This window comes from Varroa destructor, unplaced genomic scaffold (assembly GCF_002443255.2).
Source record: "Varroa destructor unplaced genomic scaffold, Vdes_3.0 BEIS01000004.1, whole genome shotgun sequence".
In the NCBI taxonomy this organism is placed as follows: Eukaryota; Metazoa; Arthropoda; class Arachnida; order Mesostigmata; family Varroidae; genus Varroa; species Varroa destructor.
In genome coordinates this window covers 24,249,203-24,270,374 of record NW_019211457.1, presented here as the reverse complement: position 1 = coordinate 24,270,374, position 21,172 = coordinate 24,249,203, and the positions used below count along the sequence as shown (strand labels likewise).

At 42.6% G+C, this 21,172-nt stretch overlaps 1 protein-coding gene, 1 long non-coding RNA gene and 1 other non-coding gene across 37 annotated transcripts in view; 2 read left to right on the top strand and 1 right to left on the bottom strand.

Annotated features, from left to right (window-relative positions):
- Positions 1-678: 678 nt before the first annotated feature.
- Positions 679-21,172, top strand: part of LOC111249414 (nose resistant to fluoxetine protein 6-like) — a 39,944-nt gene continuing 19,450 nt past the window's right edge. Inside the window, exons 1-3 of one of the 18 annotated variants that reach the window (XR_015325673.1) lie at positions 679-1,109; positions 4,843-4,964; positions 11,090-13,009. Coding sequence is in view for 2 of the 18 variants with exons in the window: in XM_022803259.2 (XP_022658994.1) it covers positions 16,725-19,157 (2,433 nt within the window). In the remaining 16 variants the exon portion in view is untranslated. Of the gene's footprint in view, positions 1,110-2,847; positions 3,770-4,842; positions 5,792-11,089; positions 13,010-15,291; positions 20,874-21,172 lie in introns of those variants that run through there. The other 17 variants (XR_015325666.1, XR_015325663.1, XR_015325662.1 and 14 more) reach the window with 17 other exon arrangements.
- Positions 690-762, top strand: TRNAR-UCU (transfer RNA arginine (anticodon UCU)). The gene has a single exon. It is a non-coding gene; the product is annotated as a tRNA-Arg (tRNA).
- Positions 5,927-21,172, bottom strand: part of LOC111249415 (uncharacterized) — a 39,056-nt gene continuing 23,810 nt past the window's right edge. Inside the window, exons 4-6 of one of the 18 annotated variants that reach the window (XR_015325692.1) lie at positions 12,538-14,117; positions 12,061-12,164; positions 5,927-6,243 (exon numbers count right to left, since the gene is read on the bottom strand). This is a non-coding gene — a long non-coding RNA (uncharacterized LOC111249415). Of the gene's footprint in view, positions 6,244-7,972; positions 10,354-10,721; positions 14,118-21,172 lie in introns of those variants that run through there. The other 17 variants (XR_015325695.1, XR_015325696.1, XR_015325694.1 and 14 more) reach the window with 17 other exon arrangements.

Genomic DNA, 21,172 nt, shown 5'->3' with positions numbered 1-21,172 from the left:
CTTTTCTGCGTAGGATTTTTAATAAAAAATTTTACGTCAAACAATTTAACAATACTGCTTCAGCAAAAATAAGCCTTTGATTTCTACAAAAAAAAGTAATCCATGCTATTTAAGTAAGTGTCGTCTGAAAATGCTAACGTGTGCTATCGCAGGTTCTTGGTAAAGACGTACCAAATCCAAATGCGCTAGCGTGTCAACTCAGGGCATTAAAGCCAATCTTTATTTCACTTATAGTTAGTTAAGTTATTTGGCCTTTTGTGGGTCTTAGCAGTGCAAGCAATCGTATCTCCGCACGCTGTTCAACCTAAACCACCTCATGCATATTTAAATATGGTACGCAAATGTGGCCCGACTGACCCATTACGGGGCAATAATATGCTATGTCATGCACACAGCCCCATTGGAACATAGCCGGTTATAAGTCATAGATTTTATTAAACAAGACGATAAAAGTTTGTCATGTAAATTTATAAACACTGTCATATAATTTTTTGTTCGTAACATCACACCTCAAAATAGTCTTCTGAAGTGAGGTAATCTACTTTACGATAGATATTTTTTGTCATTTTCAACGTTAGGTTGGAGTCAGTTTAAAGCATTGGTTGAAATATGCTTCAGTGGCGAGCTTGGAAATTCCAGACGGTTACTTTATTGGATAACATCTTTCCTACATCGAGTCTATACACCATGTCCCTGTAGCGCAGTGGATAGCGCGTTGGACTTCTAATCCAAAGGCCGCGGGTTCGATTCCCGCCAGGGATGTTTTTGAAATGAAATTGTTCGTTTGGTTAAGCACATTCACGATATATTACATAGTTAAATTTATAATTAAGAAATAATTAAAATTATCAAGATCGAGCGGAGGCAGCTTTTACTAACGTAAACAAATGCGGCTTTAATCAGGCTAGGGACTTGCTCTACGTGCTATGCGTTGGCTGAATGTTCTAAATGTGCTTGTTATTTTTGTGTACAATGTACACGTATGCAATAAAAATACACTCAGCAACACTGTTCGTTGCGATAATTTCTTTCATAACAGTTGGGTATTATACAAGGATAAAAAGTACCCTCGATCGCATCCTGAAATTATCTGTCCTAATCTCATAAAGGTAAGAATATATGAGATATACTTCTGAGTTAAAACGTTATTACAATAGTTGCCTAGGGTTAGAGTGGCTGAACAAAAGCGTTCGTACGTCGCGGTAAAAAAGATTTAGAAGCTACAATCAGAACAACATAATAATGTCAGCCTGGTTTTGATTTTGAAGAAATTTAAATCTGTTACTTACGCAGGTCACCAAACTTATCAATTATTTGATACCTGACAGCAAATCTAAAAGACAAGATAAAGAGTTGTTTAGTTTCAATTTCATTGATTTGGGATTCCTACGAATAAAATTTTACCTTGGTGACCTAAAGCCGGGTTACATAGTAAATATGGCATTTAGCGATACTCTAATTAGCCGCCCTTGCCAGCTTTTGGTCCACGTTTGCCTTGCGGCCCACTAACACACAGCGATAATGTTCATGTAGGCTTATTATAGTATGTAACGTTGTAAAGTAAGCGAGGCTCGTCTGCTTCGGGGACTGATGTTTAACCCAGTGAGTCAAGAGTAATTTCGAGAGTTCGGGTCATGCTCAGTGCCCCAACGTTTTTTTTTTTGGTCTTGTCGATATCGTCTAAACAAACGCGTAGAAGGTCCGTATGTTATAGGGATACTATTATAAATATCATTATAACTGCTATTTATATTTCCAACAACAGTGCATAATACAAGCCTGAATTGTTCTGTGTACAATCCTAACCAAATCGTCAACAATTATGGTATACTGAATATCGAAACGAAGTTTGAGTAATTCTTTTGATAAAGACACACTGCAATAGGCTTTGGGTCTGGTCGATGAGTTATTCATTGTAAAAAGTAAGCTAAAGTAGGTGGCTCATTTGTCTCTATTGGCATGGCCTGCCTGAAATACTGCGATACACTGAACGAAATGGATAAACTGGCAATATTGATGCGGTGGCTGCGCAATATCGCGTTACCAACAAAAACGTTTCGTACATCGAAGTGAAAATGAGCTGCGGTTCTGACCTTATGTTATTATTATTACTTATTGTATGATGTACATCTGCTGACTGCATCATCCGGCGTCTGACGAGGCCGAGGCGAGGTGTTATTGCGTTGAGTTACGTTGTTTGCCCATAGATCTATGTTTTTTTAGAGTATTAATTTGACCAACGATGAAACGTGTTAGCGCGCAATAGATTAATATTAGCCGTCAATTCTTGCAGAACAACCTGAATACGTAATGCAATCAATATTATAACGCACCTACGCGTTGTGATGTATGAACATGGCATTCGAACCATTTACTAAATAAAGCTGACATATTTAATGTTATATTATTTTTTAAATTTTCTGTCACAAGTATTTACCTTTACGGGGGCCTCACTCGAATGCATATCCTAAATTTATAGATATTCTATGGCTAGTGTCTGCCGCACCCAAAAGACAATCACAGATTTAGTATGCATGTCCGATGTAACGAAATCTCGTGCCTTAATTCAATATTGATAATTATAATAATAGTAGAATTCATTTATGAATTCGAGCCTATATTAGGAAGAGCAGTAAAAAAAACTTCAGATCGCGGTGGTTGTTGTTGTTGTATAATCACACGTTATTATTCTTAATACGAACCCATCATGCCGTTATCTGTCCACTCTGAGGCTTTGTTGGTCGAATAAAGCAAAATATATACAAAATGAAAAAGTCTTTCTGGTCATTTCTATGTTTTATATCTAGCAACAACAGATAAATCAGCATCCAGTGTTCATATGTTCATTCCACCTCTCCGTTGTAATCTGTAGCGATATTCATGATGCTACGTAGTGTGCATGCACGACGAACGGTCAGACGTTACATTGCACGGTACCTCAAGTCCGCACAGAAGTATTCGGTGCAGATGCTAATGTTCTGTATGGAACAACAGCCGTAAGCAGCACATAGACAGTTGTGCGTGATGTGAAACGATGCCGTTAAAACGTATAGGGCCGCTTTATCCGCTTAGGCTTGAGTAGTGTTCATCAGCCTGTTACCGCTCAGCACAGCGACGTGCGACAGACATGTAGCCGTGCAAGGAATGCAGTCTACAAAATATTTACGGTTTTGCCCACTCTAATTCCTAAATTTAGCTGCCAGCGTGACATGGGCTATGCATAATGTATCTTTTTTTCTATTTTGAATTATACTTATTCGATTACAAGATGAAGAATAAAAGCCGATAGTGCCAGACGTTGCTTGTGTCGACTCGTGCTGATGTGTGCAACTTCGTGCAGGAATATCACGTATTCACTTCGCAAAGAATCAAAACGAAAAAAAGCCAAGTTTCATCTTCAGCAACACTGTCTAATCCCCATTAAGTTATTTAATTCACGTACGATGCAGCACCCAACCCCCTTGAGGATACAAAATGGGTTTGTATTACACGTGGGTTACTCTAGCTTCGAAACTGGGCGTGCGCATACACAATTTTGTAGTCGGAAAAACTTATCGGTCGAAGGCATTGTTGACGGCAGTAGCGGATGCCAGTTCAGTTGAAAACAGAAGGACCTATAATTGATGTACCGCGTGAAGATTAAGACGCCACCGATCTGAAGCTCCTAACTAATCCTTCTAAGACCCTAACTATCAACGCCGAAAAGGAGAGGTACTTTGTAGCTCGAAGCAGCGTTCATTGCGTTGTTCTTCTCCGGGAATATTTCTTAGTACGTGATCTACCTAAGATGAAAGATATCGAGGGGTCACATTGTACTCATACTATTATTAGTATTATTATTGATAATTCGTCTTTCAATAATATGGATATAGATTTATGACTATAATTATTATAACTGGTCGGCTTCCCTAGTTATCACCTATGTACCCAGTTATGGTTACTTTAATTATTTTAGCGAGATATGTTGCAGTTTACGAGAATATGATGGTATCAGCCACAGAGTCGCAAATCAGCCTGAAAGCTGTACAGTGGACCATCAACTGCTCGAAAAAAAAGCTAAATTGTCCTCTCTTTCGAAGAGTTTCAGTTAGGGCATTCACATATAACTATCATTTAATAACTCATAAGATGAAGATCAGCAGAGCATGGAAACGGTGTATGTCTACGTCGAACGGAGTAGATAAATGAAATCAATCGGGACTCGCTAACTCGTGTCGATGATCGCTCATGAGTAGCATCGCTTTTCAATGCGTCAGCATGCAATCGATATGAGCGAAGAAGCCGTTGGCTTACGGCTGAAGATCGATGCGATCTGTTTGTCTCTCAATGTTCTCGAATAACTGTTCGATACAGATTGACGTGGACTGAAGACACACATTAGTATATCGTGAATGCACACAGTATGTTGGTCAGCCAATACCGATCGAAGTTAACTGATTCATTGAACAATGCATCGAGCAAACTGTCTAAGCTTTTCCTCAATTCTCGATGTTCACTCCACGAATCCGACCGATAAAAACTGATTACTGTGATCGGCAGAGCATCGTTCGGCCGTTTCAAAAAACAGTGTGGTTTCATATTCCTAAATGCGCGTAAAGACACATCGATCAGTACGCAAATCTTGCCACGATTCGAACCATCGTGCACATGCAGCATGACATGAACATACAATAAAAAATAATGCTCCTAGCTTAGAATGATAATAATAATTAACAGATACCCCATCGTTGATTTACTGTGACCCGTTTTTGCAAACTGCATTACCATATAGCTAGTAAACAATGGCTTTCTTCTATGGCCATCGTGATTTTTACTCTTATTGTTATGAACTTTCTCTTTCAGTTCCGCTTAGCGTGTCATTAGATCTCGTACTGCATTGTCTCTACAACAAAATATCGCGAATATAGGGAGATTTGGCCAAACGGAGCATAAATGGCTTGTCAGCCAATAATTATAACAAAAACGTATGTATATTGACTTGGCAGTTCCTTAAAACGCAAACTGGAATTTATATACATGTATATGTATATATGTTTTGATTGTATCGGCGCTCATATCTGAAATACGAAATCATACGATCTGCACGACTGAAAAACACCAGCACCTTTTTTTCGTTAGTCCTTTTTCTCTACCATTGTTACCTCTGTCTAACGCCAGATCGCTTAAGGACGCTGACAGATAGAAGTTATTTCAGGATGATTCTAAAGAAACTATGGCGCTTCACACGCGCTTTGCCGAGACACGTGCCTTGATCTGTATGTTGAGTCAGACAGAATTGATTTAATCAGCATAGGACTCAGCGAGTTTTCCATACGATTATCTTCTCACTTACGTTTCCTCGCCACGACATGTCGGGTACCGATCGCAACTTTAAAAATTGAACGAACAACTATACATTAGACTATCGGGGAGAAGAAAGCCATTCTTACTTCATTGACTAGACTTGCTCATAGTACAGTAATTCATAGCACATTTCTTACGGAACTCGGCGAGGACTGCGAGCGAGATCTGCGCCAATACGTTGATGCTACGTTTTGCTGCAGTTGGTCCCGGAATGAGCTGGCCGTTCATTGCTCAACTTTGACATGAACGTTCTCACGCTAATCGTCCTTTCGAGAAGGAAATCCTCCGAAGTACATGCGATCATATATTACCAAAATACTATGTAATTTATTTGAATTTCGATTATACATTCTCTGTGCGCCTGCCGTGTGGCGTACGCTGGGACATCGAAAACTTCGTGAGCAAACTAACTGAATACGTAATTAAACGGTGTAACGGTAACAAGAATCGTTTTTTCGACTAAAGTACTTAAAATTTTAGCCCTGCTTCTGAATACTTATGAAATTGAATAGATTCAAAAAGAGATAAGCAAAAAGTACCGTTGTCGCGTATGAACTCACGCTATCCAACCAATATATATATATATTGTTTCGCCACTGTATTTTTATTTTGTTTACGTAATATATATGTAATAACATAACGCGTACCTTTCCCCCTTTCGGCTTTCGCGTGGCCGACTAATGGTTATCAGTTGAATAAAAAAAAGAGAACGATAACGTTTTTGTTCTCGTCAGTCGTGTACATTTTGAAATGTGGTCCGCTATAATAGCATTCTATATTTATGCGACTGCATTTGACATTCGGAAGCGGCATCCGTAAAAGGCGACCGGATACTAATCACAGCGTATTGCACACCGGCCTGATGCTCTCGAAGATTGGAAGCCCCCAGCAACGTTCTAGCTAAACGGAGAAAAACACATAAAGAATAATTACGTTGAGCAAAGTAACAAAAATATCACATTGATTTCTCAGATACACTGTATATTCGTCGTCAACCAGCTACTTTTAGTAAAGCAAGCACAGACCGAAAAGCGCGCATTTGTTTGTAGGCCCATACCGGTACCTCTGTACAAAAATACTATTTGGCCATTCGTTAACACGCTATGGCAATTACGGATAGCGGCCGCACTTATGCGTCGACACGAAACGGGCCGAACTTTTTCGCGTTGGTATTCCTAGAGCGAGTATTAAAACGGTTGTTATACAAGTAGACATCATATATATATTCGTAAGTGAAAGATTAAGCAAGCCATTACGGTACGTCGGCCAGGTTCGCTCTGGCTGTCACTGGGTGTTCGGCATTCTGGAGTGGGAAATCCATAATGTACCATGCTTATATCATATAACCGTTATAGTCTAAACTGGCCGGTTCAGTTAAATATAACTTCCATTTTATCGACAAGGGAATCGTCAAAGCTATGGACGACGTAATTTCCTAAAAGTACGGTGAATTTCCTTGTCGAAGTCGAACACGGATAGCTACAGACACGAATCGGGCCATAATAATCTAGCACCGACTCTGAGTTCACGATCCGTTCCAACGTAAGGCTCGTAGGAAAAAAATCGCAATTAAATTTTTTCAACGTGGCAGATCCGGCAGAAGTTATCCCACGATTTGGACGTTTGATTCGTCGTTTCCATTGAGTGTCATCGTAGCGATACGTATACCCCACGCAGCTCCTCCTCCTCCTCCTCCTCCTCCTGTGACGAAATGCCTTCATCTCTAACCATCGCAGCGTACTATCGAAAGAAAACGGGGAACAAAAGTAGGACCCGTTATGCATTTTTGGCTGGCAGATTTTGAATTTGAATTTGCGCTCGTACTTGTGTTGTGTCTACTTTAGTTGTCTCCGCCATAAACCTGGCGATAAACGCAAGGTTCCGTTTGATATTGTTGTCGACCCACCCGAACCCAGATCGCGGTGTAATTTTCTAAGGTAGCAACGACGGCAAGACGGCGAAGCTACCAGCGTCGTTAACGGTTAGCGGATAATCGTAAAATTGATCCTGATTTGAGATAAGCTCACAAAAATTGTTGGCTGAGCCTCATCTGTCTACCAGTAGCCCAACAGCAGAATGTTTGATTGACAATCGAGCCAGCAACTAACGGCATTTACGGCCGTCATTCAGAATACCAGCGTGATTTGCACATACGCATAGGCGAACCTAACCTAAAAACACGCCAATTATCCAGATAGGATTTGATCTGTTCAAAAGGTTATGTGCCTATCGTCAGCGCTATGGCTATACTAGGGGGCGAAAAGCAGCCGGTCATCGCGTGCGGTGGGGCAACTATTTAAACTCTTGACATTACTATTTTTTGCCATTGAAGAACTGCACATTTACACGAATATCAATATCGACACCGTGGCAAGCCGTGATAACCCATCGTGACGGTGTAAGGATGGCTCAGATGTTATACAAAATTAAGCCGGTCGATTCTGCCTGCGTCTGCGGCAAAATTGTAAGGAAATCTCGTGTTTATTATACATATATATATATATATATATATATATATATATATATATATATATATATATATATATATTATTTCTTAAAGATACCTGAAAGTGATATATACAGCTGCGAATGTGAATAGTGAATCGATGCTACATAGACTATTTGGCCATGTTCTATGGCGTGGCTCGACCAAGCGTCGTCGGAGCGCTGTAGCTTATTTACTTCCATTCGACGCGATAAACAGATCCCGTGTCCTATTATATATACGCAACAACACTATTAATGCACAGTATTTACGTACTTACGCTATGGGTATTGGCATGGGACTCGGTCATCGTAGTCTAGCAACAGATATTACGCACGTAAGCTTCTGTGTTTATTCACAGTATAAATATCTATACATATACGTAAAGAAATTAACGTTTTACGTATTTTCGACATTCATTGTATTCATTTAATATAGGATTCAAAGTCATCATTCTTGTTCCGATAACGTGCTTTCATCCCTATGTTACGTAGAAGTATTATATTATTATCGTTGCGTGACTCGTGCTCAATTCCGACGAGTGGCTGCCATCGCGGACCTCACCAAATATGACAATCACCTCGCACTCCCCTTCGTCAGTCCGATTTAGAGAGCAAGAATTTGGTACCACTGTGCATCTGGCGTCAAATAGCTAAGTTTTATGGCTAATAGTTTTAAACCCATTCGCTTCTGTCGAGTAAGATTATCAATTAGATAGGCGTGGTTCAGTCTGAACGTAGACACGCTGTCACCGTCAATGTTACCGTCACGTCCCTACACGGATATACGTATCAGTAGCTACGCGGGCATTCATTCGCATGCACGTATTGGATAGAGCGTGACAGAATTCGCATTATCAGTGTAGGGGACACTGAATTGGGATCCTACAATAGAGAAGGTCAATGAAAATGCAGCACTATTGAAAATAACAAATTGTTTCCCATTCAGCATGCGGATTCTTCGAAGGCAGCTCTCTCGTAGAACCGTTGCTTATCCATTTGGTTACAATGATTCGTCACTTGCAGATGCCATCAGCGGAGCGATCGGTCACACTGGCTAGTGGTCCCGGGTCGATAGTGGTAGCGGTGTTGAACTGACTGACAAGATGTTTTCAACCTCGTAGTAGATTCCGTTTCTCGAAACAAAATGCTTTTGTCTATTCTTTCCCGTTGTCATACCCTTAGTGTTAGGTGTACGATTGATATCGTAGAAGCTTGCTTCCTCTATAAAGCCGTCGGGCAAAGTCATTGGGGGATGTCTTCGATATAGCGCGCGGTGCGGGCAGACAGGGAGACCGAGAGAAAGGGATGAAGCAATTGGTTCAGGGCAACGGGAACGCGTTGAACTTAATATTTTAAACGCTAATATCACTGGTATAGCGCGATTTTTCATTATTACATTACACGCATTATAACTATAGCGCTTGCTTGGTCGCTGATGCAATTCCTCTACCGCTATCGAACGACGCAGTGAGCATTCTACACGAATATCGATATTAGGTTTATTTTTTGCCTCGTTTTTCGTCGTTAGCGCAGACAGGCAACTGGATTAGATGCTGAACACCATTATAAACCAGCTGTCTCTAACGGTACTAGCATGGTAGCGGGGATCAATAAACTGTTCCTGAATGTAAACACATATGGCTAGTCTCTAGCTCTAAAGTCTTTAATTCTGCATGTTGCCTGGCACAAATCAGTTTTTCACAGCCATATGCCCCAGCCCTACATAACCTTTTAATAATAATTTTCTACAGAATAATTTTCTATAGATGCTTCGAGTTTTTACAGGCAGTGTTGCCGTTAATCACTGCTTTAGACGGCTGGCCTCTACGAGCATAGAACGAAGCGTGTTTACACCCGGTTTCGAACCTAAACCGCCCCGTGTCGATATTGCAGTTAATCTCTACCAAGTCATATTTTCCATTTCGTTTATAGAGTTTCCGATCCGGTCATTGTGTGGCATATTTCCATCCTACAGCTTTCCGTGTCCTGTATCGCAACGCGTCTCTTTCCGCTTCCGTCTTGCTAATCATTCCAGTTATGATCGTGGCTTCTGTGGGGGCGCAAAACGAGTGCTTGCCAGAGCGGGCTCGCTATCTTGATGCGAGCTCTCGTCGCAATGCGTGGCTTACCTGATCAAAACTGAGCTTTAGCTAGCCAATGATCTGCTTATTTCCCTAGGCGGTCCAACACGACTACAGATCGATAAAATCGTGCTCTTTACTCCGTGGTGGTACAGTGGTAACGTGTTTCCCTACTGAACCCGATAAGGCGATGTAGGTTCGAAAACGAACAAAACACATGATTGGAAGTATCCAGCCGTCTAAAGCAATGTTGATTGGCGGTACAATTCGAGGCAAAAGTTCGGCCATTTATTCAGTCAATATTTTCTGTCCGAAGGGCTTGCCTAACTCGAATAGGTCGGCTGATGGGTTGAGCATTCTCAAGGCCTCGACTTATTAAGACTGTTTCTGGCGAACGAGCAGGCCAAAGTCGCCACTGCATCCCGTTCAAGCGTTACGGCGCCTACATATGCGAAAATCACTATTAGTAAATCGTGACCTGTTAGTATAAAGTCAATCATGACACTTGCGCAGATAAATTGGACAACGATAAACGATTTGGCCATTGGAATAGTAGTCCATTAAAACTGAAGCGGCTGGTTGAAAAATAATGTTATAACAACGTTTATCGTTGAAGATCATACAGATTACGAACTTCGTAAAAGGTCTATGATGTAAATGTGCTCACGAGGAGCTAAAATTTCTCTTGGTTAACTCAATTATTACCCTTTATCTTGGCTGTAATAGTATAATGACTATCGATAATTTATCTAAAAAGTATCATTTTAGAAAACTCGCTGCACTCGTCTATAATTAGCAGCAGATTAGGTATTAAAATCAATACTTTTACATATTTATTTACGTATTCACTAAGAAAACTTAGCATTTGTATCCATGAAGTTCAGCTGTCGATGAACTATACAACAAATAGCCACAGACACGAAATACAGCAACAGTGGCTTTTATATTTGTTAACGAATAGGACCGCGTCAATTTGCGTGTACCAAAGCAGATTTGAAGCGAAATCCTTCAGAAGTCTTCGACGCTGCCGCCCACTCCATCCCGTGGGCTTTTCCACTCGACTACACGAAACGGTCATGATCCCACGATAGATCCGCTACTGAATAATAATCGAAAAGCCGACCTTCAAGAGATGAAGGAAAAAAGACACTTCTTTCCATTGCTTTGTCTCCTTTCAGTTCATTAGATTGCCGATCCACAATGTCGATCTACGGGGGTGCATGGAATTTTGCCTCAGTGCGTGTCCGTGATGCCAACATCTCCCCTTCGAGCAGCCACTGAACCGTTAACTGCGCCTTAGATTGGACCGTTCCAAAGTCCGAAGTTTATCGTCGGCGTGAAGTGGCTAAAAACTCAGTGTTCGACCATCGGATAACAACGAAAAGAAGTTCTATTGGAGAAGAAGCAACTTTATGCCTTTCATCACACCACTATCCGCTGGGCGCGTACATTACCAATTATGATAATCACTATACAGCCAAGTCTCTTTTTCTATCTATAGGGGCAACGTTGCCCTCGTAACCTCACAGTTAATAACACAGCGTCTACTGTAGCACACTAATGATGAGCAGTGGATCGTCGCAGTAAGACATTTAGGATTTCGTTTTCTTTAAGTATTGTACAGTCGCGGTGAAGCAGCGCCGGCGAAATTATTTCTACCGCAAACGACCTTCATTTGTTGGTCGCTTCGCCAACTGTCATTCGGTTTGAGAACCTTTCAAATATCGTAGCCGTCGTGGCTGCTGCCGGAGGAGCTGATGCCGGCGATAATCATGGCGAGCCTCGCCGTCTGTTCAATGATGACCAAAGAAAAAGATGTCCCATAAAAAGTCAAACGAAAGAATACCGGATATACGTTCAGCATGAGTTGGCTACCTTAGACAAGCTGTTCACCATTGGCGCTGGTAGATTACTGAGTGACGTTGATGGTGATGATAACGGGGAGCGATCCTGGTGCTGATGATTGCAAAGCTAAAGGCCGCGGTAGCTTAGAATTTCTGCCAGGGATAATTAGCAAAAACAATCAGTTCTCAAGGAACAACCAATGGTCCCGCCTTGATAACTAATGACTTTCGATGCCGATCTAATGTAGGCACATAACAAAGTATATGTATGAATATATATGTTGAGGGAAAGAGTCAAATCGTACCTCATCCCGGAGCATCGCAGCCGTCGACTCGTCGTCGTAAATGTCCTCTGGGAAATTTATGCGGCGGTTGGTGTTCGGGCAAGGATAAACAAGCTAACATTTAGCTGAAACACATTGAAATTTGTTTGTTCAATAATTCTTAAAACTCAAAGAATAACCAATCGATAACGCTCGTGATGTTTAGATGCTGCTGTAGAAATCTGCTGTATTACGAACTTATGAAGAAAATAAAAAGTTAAAATTACTTATATACATAAGTTATTTCTACAAGTGATCAAAAATGCACCAACTGAATTTTTTTTTAAAAAGCTTCGGATAAAACAGCGAATCGTTAGAAGCTGGGCGAAGGCTTAACGTTTGAAGGGAATCTGCTATATGCAATTTGCTTCAAGAAAACTAACCAAGCAGCATTTCAAACATGTCTGTCCTTACCGTTAAAACACAGCGTTAAGGGGCACGTTATAATTAACGTTTTACCTTAAGTGCTCGGGCCATGTTTATCTTGCGTTCTATAAAGCACAGGACCTTCTGCTGCATTTTAATGTGGCCTGCCCGCCGCTAAAATCTGCAATCCGCCGTAAGCTTATATTGCTTAAATAGCAGTTGTCAACAGAACTTGACTCGATGAGCATAATCAGTTGCGGTGCATTGAAGTAGAAAAAGCTTCACTAGGTAGGGATGAATTTATCGATGAATATTTACATAATTATCTTCTGGAAACAGGTAAATCACACGGCGTAGGTTCCTCGAAGGATAACATATTATCGATAATATCTAGATCGTGTTGACGTGCCCCGGTACAAATAAGCTGAGCCTTTGTAGACGTGGTCCGATTTCAGCTGCAGCACATTGGAAATGCGTTGCACCTTTAGATCGGAGTCAGATCGGGTACCACATTACACCTACTACGAATCGCGTACAATTCAGGAGCGTTTCACTAAACAAAACGGTAGGCTTGACTGATACAAATCATCAACCGAAGTTTAAGTTGAAAATACATTACAAATAACCATAATATAATAATAGTTCCGTTCTGAAACTTTTAAGGTACAGTTAATCGACTTTACCCCTAGTTAGCTTTTGTTGGAAGCCAACCTATATCAGTTATGTACAATGATCTTTTCAATAGCATTTAACATGAAACAAGAATCCTGTGGTAACCCAGTGCGGTTTATACCTTTGCCTTTGTGGACTTATTTTGCCAACGATGATTTTCAACCTGTAACTTTTCGTTAGAGCAGGAATAGTACAATTAATTCAGAGCAGTTAAGTAGGTTATGTGGCTAGACAGAGTGGCAACCTAATTCTATACAAGCACATGGATCGAGAGATTATCGTTCTGTGGCGTAACAACTCGACATAGTAGAAGAGCTTTTCAACGGATATCTATCTTCAACGAGCCTTCAGACTGAGCTTCCTTCGATATATGTAAGGAACGCACGAAGGACAAGATTAACCGTACTCATAATAATAATAAGAAAAGGTATCTGTAACTCCTCCATTTTCCAACGCAGCATGTGTACTCGTTATACCTAGTTGAAGTCCGAATTTATCATTTACCTCATTCGATTCAATGATGCCACTAATTGTGGATGAATATGTTTCTTAGCAGTAACGCTGATAAATTGCAGGCTTGATTTTTGTTACCAGCATTACCTTTTTCACTACGAGGTTGTTGCCATCGCCATCAATTTGTAGCCCTACGTGATGTTGTGACTGTATGTATCAAGCAGTTCTGTAGAGCATAAGTATTAGATGAAACTAAGCCTTGTAAGCACAGTTTTTTCGTCTTGGCGTCCAAGTCCGCCCACCGATAAAGGTAATGGAAGACAGTTGCGCGCCGCGCTGACGCGGCATACGTAAACTTATGCTAAATAAGTCTGAGCAAATCGGGGAGCGGTCGCGGGAAACATCTGATCAAAATTAATCTTACACTGCTGGTGAAGGTGTTGGTAATGGCGGCAGCGGTAGCGGTAGCGGTACGCGCCAATAACGCACCAGTGCTTTCAGATTTTACCACCGCTGAGTTGAGCCGCGCTGGCGGGCTTCCACCGATACTGAAATGCAGACAACGCGGGTCACGGCATTATATCTTACGCAAGTATAGGAAGGGGCCGGATGATTAGCATAAGAAAACGTTGTCCAGAGACACACACATACATACTCAGATTGTTCTATGATAAATATACCCAGTTATGTATTTACCAGATCAAATCGTACGGATCTTGCAATTTCCTGCGATCTAGTCGGTGAATTCAATGTTTGGCTAATGCTGGTTATGAAGATGGGCAGGTACTGCGTACCTGCCCATCTTCATAACCATTCCCACATTACGATCGTGTGCCTCAGACGGTATACAAACAGTAGAGGGAACGCATGTACGTGCGCTCCAAGTGACTAACTTGTGGCAAAAAAAGGCGTTCTTGAAAGACAGTGCTTAAGCAGCTTCGACTTCTTTGTTATATAATTAGCAGAAGAACTTGAAAAGGGTAGTAAAGGTCATATTATCTTTGCCTGTATAGCTCTATTTTTTCATTAGAAAATCATTCGAGTTCATAATGGATGAGACTGCTTACGTAATGGAATTTCTTATTACGTAATGAAAAAACAAATAATAACGTTTATAACAAAAGATCATTTAAATGATAAATGACTTACATAAAAGCAAGCACATTCTTCAGAATATATAAACGTAAAGATATCGGTTGTGAATGGATTTATTATAATGGCTATAGTTACAAGAAATTTATTTGCCAGATAAGTTACGTCTAATGAATGATTCAGTTAGTGAGCTGATGTCGGGGCGGCTTCCCGTCACCAAAATACACATTTTTCTCCGAAAATTTTCGTAATGAACAGTAATTACTTTGTTATATTCTATAAGAAGCCACTGCTCTTTCATTTTCAATATCAAAAACCAGCGTGACCACTAATAGTTCATCTTTGTGGTGCCATTGAGGCCACTGCCGTGTTATTGCTTTATCTCATTTAGTAACAGTCGAAGTGTGATCCGGCCATTTTTCCATACAACCTACCAGGCAATGTATTTAGTCGTTTTAGAGGTTCTCAGCACATGTTTATCTGTTTGTCGCTGTCACAAAGTTTTATTGTCAGGCAACGTCTGCCTGTCGCTCGATCACGAGGTGTTCCAAAACAGTGTGACGAATTACTACAGGACCCCTTAATATTTGACCTTGATCACCTGATTTCTCTTTTCGCCTTCTCTGTTAGCCGAGTTTTGCTCTTAGTCTTTCCTTTTGACGCGTGATGCTGTTGCTTTTGGTCGTAACATCGTTCATTACTGGCGGCACGCCAATCGACGCCCGACGGCTTCACCAGCATCGAGGGGCAGTCACGCGTTCCATGTCACATTCGACGGCTTTTGTGGCCAACCTGCAAGGCTGAGGTATTAACAAACTGAAACGCCGACGAACTGGTAGGCCGACGGCATCTCAGCGTCCCGGTGCATCCCTCTATTCCTACAACAACATCCTGTACATACCCGCCGGCCTGCCTGCCTGCGTGCCCACCTGTCTGACGCATCATCTACGTAACAATAATAACAACAGCATCATCAGCCGCGTCGCTATCAACGACAACAAAATGCTTGCCAGCAGATGGCAGATGTGAAAACTCACCCGGTGACGTTGTCATTGCCGTTGCCGCTTTCATCTTCGGCATGGGCCCCCACCTACGCACGATCATAGTGTCGTTGATATACTAGCGACAGCAGAAGTGTTGGTAATACTAGTAGCAGATAGTCGCCGTAACCTACCTGGAATTATCGCACACAAGACGCGAGCGAATGTATAGACTGCACGTTGACATGCGCTGCCATCGCATTAGAGGCGTGTTTCAGATGCCGATCCCCCTAACAGAACTACGCCAATTGCGCTGGCGACAAGAAATCCGCGCGCTGAGCTTTGTGCGTCGTCGACGGCACCTTACTTAAAGATGTTTACGCCGCTAGTTTATAGCACTGCAGTAGCGCTGACGGCGGTGGATGCGCCAGCCGCGATTTGTGATGGAACTGTCATACGATAGTTCCAACCGTAAAATCCCGAAAATTGGTGAACGTCGGAAGACAGCGCAGACTGAACTTCTGCGGCTGTTGCTGCTGCAGCCATTGTTATTACTGTGCTTGTGTTAGCTGCTCCTGGTCTTTGAGCCTTTGTCTGGTGCGTTGTTGGCGCGGCGAGGGCCGGCGATCCCTTTCCGGGGCTTTCTAACGGGCGACCCAGGGTTAAACCACGACGTGAGTTCGACAGGACGATCCGGCATCTCTCATTGACGCTTTGTCGCAGGAGTCGCCTTCAGACATGAGTACGCATAATCGAAATACGCGTGGTTAAGCGACGCCTCCTGAACGAAGGCTAGCGTGAAGTCCTCTAAAAAGGCTTGAAATCTAGATAGCATTCTTGTGTTGGCGGATCAGTATTGGTTAGTACGATCGTCTCGTTTCGTCCGCTTTTCGCATAGAAGCTGCGGTACAGTTGAAGTGGTGCGATTTTGTGAAAACATCTTTGAAGGGTTTATGATTTTTTAAGAGGGTTAACACATTTTATTAAGAAGTTTCGTCACTGCGTGGTGGTGATTCAGCATATATATCTGTCTACAAAATATTACTTTATTGGATATCTATCCCCTACAAAATACAGAGCAAAATGCGGCGGCCTTGGATTAGCCTGACGGCGTTAGTGCTAGTTGCCTCTTGCGTGATAGTGATTGTGAGTAGTGAAGATGGCAGTGATTATAGCGACTCCACGACGCACTCCAAAGAACAGGAGACGACTACAAATAAGGACTCAACGACGGTCGATTCGAACGTACCCGGACCAATGGAGATAATGATGAACGAGATGTTTGATGAATTCTACCGTCGAGCACTACCATCGGTGACACAATTCGGATTTGATCCAAACATCTCAACAGATTGTTCGGCTGCTCTCGTCAAGTTTGCGTTGGGTCTACGCAAAATGGAACCGTGGGCAATGCAGATGTTTGATGCGTCTGGCAAACTTGCTCCGGGATTAATTAGAGGTACCCTCGGAGACCTTGGTAACTTCCATGAATGCCTTGAGGTAGTGGCTCGGAAGCGGATCGATGACAGCCTTGATTTTACGGGTCGTTTCTGTACCGTCTACGTTAACATGGCAAATAACACCCTCGTACCCAAAGTGCTTGATAGGTTTCAAGCCGTGGGCATGCTGATTGGCAGACGCGACCCGCTCAATTATGTCGGAAACAGCATGTTCAAGGGTATGCGAAATTCAATATGTATCCCATCGGTTTGTTCAAAGGAAGACATAAGCTATATCGCTACTATAATGGCAAAAAAAATAGAGGCCACTGTCACAATTCGAGGATGCACAGCCAAAGGCGAGAAAACATCAAATTCGACCCAACGTGCAGTTATCAAGCTTATTTCGATTTTGTTCCTTATAGTAGGGTCTGCGACAGTATTCGACGTCGTTTGTCGTTTTACGCGTAATCCCAAACAGGATGACGCCGTCTCGAAATTGGAAAAGAACTCAGACATATTCGCCAAACTGATAGAAATATTACTTGGCATGTCAATTGTGACTAACACCGAAAAGCTTTTACACACCGAGCCACGAAACATCAGTGATCAGAAACTAATGTTCATCCATGGAATGAGGTTCTTCAGTTCAGCTTGGGTCATTCTTGGGCATACCTATCTCATCGCTGATCCCACAGGAACAACCTCATTATCCAACGTCATCAGCCTCGTTGATAGTGTCTTCACCACAGTTATCGCAAACGCGTTTCCATCGGTCGAGACCTTTTTGTTTGTCAGTGCCTTCCTGATGAGTTACAACGTGCAGAGAAGTTTGCAGAACTGCAAGAATATGTGGTTTATTGTACCACTGATTCTGCTACGTCGTTACATTCGACTTACTGTTCCAGCGATGCTGATCGTTGGGATCTGGCTTCTTGTCCCACTATTGGGCGACGGCGCCATCATGAATGATTACAAAGCCCGGTTTCTTGAATCCTGCGAGAAAAACTGGTGGCGAGTCCTATTGCATACAAACAACTTCGTGCCCTTTTTCGACATGTGCCTTGGCCACTTGTGGTACATCGACATCGATTATCAACTTTACGGCCTACTAATTATCATACCTATCATCATGTTACGAAGCCCTAAACATGGTGTGCTTATTGCTGTCATTTCGACAATAAGCACAATCCTTTACATTGCCTATACCACCGTTAGCTTGGGTCTTCAACCAACTGTCGTATTCACATCGACCAATATAGATAGCACCGTTAACACAACGAATCTTGTTCAATTCCGGCCTTGGGCGCATGTTGGTTCATTCAATGTTGGAATCGTACTCGGTTACCTCATTTATAAACAGCCTAAGATTCGCATGCAAAAGCTGACGGTGATTGTTTGCTGGATGGTTGCGGCGTGCTTAAATCTTACGGTTCTGCTCAAACCACACGATTGGTTTTCGGTGGATTACGTCGACTTCAGCAGTGCGGAGTGCATCCTGTATGCGGTCTTCCATCGTCTGGCCTGGTCACTTGGGGTTGCCTGGGTAGCCTTTGCATGCGCCACAGGTCGTGCGGGAGTTGCTAACGACATTTTGTCCTGGCGGGCGCTGGTACCATTAAGTAGACTTTCATACGGCGCTTTCCTTTCGCACGTAGTCATCCTGCTCACTCAGCTGATGATGCAGGAAGAGCGTATCGCGTACAATCATCTCACTAAAATGATGAACTATTTCGCTGTCACAATGGCCTCGTTCCTATGCGCTTACATTCTGTACCTGTTCTGCGAAGCGCCATTAGCCGTAATCGAACGTATGATCCTTGGTGGGGATCTGTTCAAGAAGCCTAGATCTCGACTCCGCAGAGAACAACATTTCGCCGGGCTGAACTCGCGGAGCATGAAACATCCGGACACGACAATGGACGATGATCTTCGGGTGGAATCGACGAACAGGACAATATCGTCGCTTGCACCACCCACAAGGAGTATCGCCCGAAACGACGGTCCTACTGCGGTAACTACGAACGAAGCAGTTGCTGGTACGACCTTTCAGACGCGGAACCATTCCTACCTATAGCAATAATGGTGGTCCTAGCGCCAGACGAGTACCAAAATAACACAAGGTTAATGCTTGCGAGTGTGTTTACATTTGAATGCGTGTATAGAAGAGGCAGTACGCACGTGCCAGCCGAAAATCGATCGGCCACCGCAGTACGGCTCAATGCAAATGCGTTTGTTTTGCCCAAATTAGGACGATTAGGACAATGTCGACTCGTCCGCTAACCCGACCGCCTGCAACCTTTGTTTTGAAATGAGTAGGACAGGAACGCAGTCAACGAAGGACTAAAGGCCAACGACCGAACGATCAAACCAGAATCAACGGCTGCCATCGCTATAGTGAAAGGGTTATACAAGCGAAGATGAACGTGGGATAGATGTGTAGGTGAGAGGGCGCCTCCGTCGTCGTCAATTAGCGAGTGATATTTTGACGTCTGATAACTTTAAAAAAAGCTTGAAGCAAGTGACAAGATGATAAGCTAAGTTGCCAATGGAAGGGACGTAGCTGAAGTGCGAAAGACTGGATTGGGAAAAATGGCAAGCGACAAGCAGTACTGTTGGAAAGCGTTCGAATCGACGCGTCATAGCAGTCGTACAGCGGATAATCCGGTCAACAGCCAGCAGCTGGCCATGCTCGGCCGTTCAATCGCGTGCCAGCGGCCACGACATCGACGAAAACGAGGTCTACGACAAAACGACAACCATTAGCAGCATCGCGTTCTCTGTGTTAACTTTACCGGCCGGCAATTGCACCTGTTATAAGAAAATATCGCCCTACACCTGCAGCTTGAACCGTTTGGAACGTCACCCTTGATATTAACTTTCGCTAATATCAACACAACAGGAGTAACTGTAATAGTAGCGACAACCACAACGATAACGGCGGCATGGACGGCACTAACGGCATCTTCATGGTCTACCGCAACGAATCAAAGTGCGCCTGTCGCCAGCAGAACAAAAAAACTTTGAATCCAAGTGTCTCAAGTCACATAATGACAACACGTTCGAGCAACGTAAACATAGTCAACAAACAGTCGGACCCACGGAGATCGATTCTCAACCGCCTCACCGTCGTCATCAGTCGATAGATTGAGATTTAACAGGCATCAAACGAACCAATATTATCATAACAGCAGTAGCATCGACCTGTAGGCATGAAGGAGGTAATGACGAAACCTTAGTCCGGCAAAATATAAGGCCTAGCCATGTACGGTTACTGCCACGACCTGAACACGTCCGTTTTATCATATTCCACGATAGATAACCTGCTTACACAGAATACAGACAGAGAAACTCTATATATATATATATATATGGGGCATGCACACAAGCATGTCCGCAAATTAGTGCACTATGGTATGACTGTAATGGTTTCAGTGATTGTATAATAATAGCAATAAAATAAACAATGATCTTAGTAGTGATGACGATGTATGCAGTATAGCCGGTGCCAGATATAGGCGTATCTATATGTCATCACTGTTTTGTTGGAGGCGAAACGGTCCCGCGAACGAAATGAAAAAGAAGTAAATAAAGAGATGATTGAGAGAATGGAAAAAGTGTGCCTGAATTAAAGCGACGAGCGTTTCTAGTGACCGCTGTCGAAAATTGCTCAGCGTATGTTCTATGTAGTCGATAATAGGAAAGCAACAAGCGAAGACGTCTTCGTCGTCGAAATAGATTAAAAAAAAAAATAAAGATAATAATAAAATAAATAAATGAAGTCGACACACAACATTTGCGCATTTTTATTGCTGATTATAGCAGAAAAAAAAGAAAGGCCGCTGTGAGTGGGCATCGTGCGGAGGGGGGTCTGGACAGACAAATGTTGTTGCCTAGTGTTTGGCATATTTTATTTCTCAATAAGCTTACCAAATCTCGGGATTTAGCGAAGCGCACGGCAGGGGCCCGCTAAACGATGGCATGCAGAAGCCGCATGACTAAAGACTAGCAAATTATAAATAACCAGCCTCGAAGCGGATTTTCAGCTAAAAAACAAGCCAAAAATCAAACTTCGTATTCATAGCATGCCGC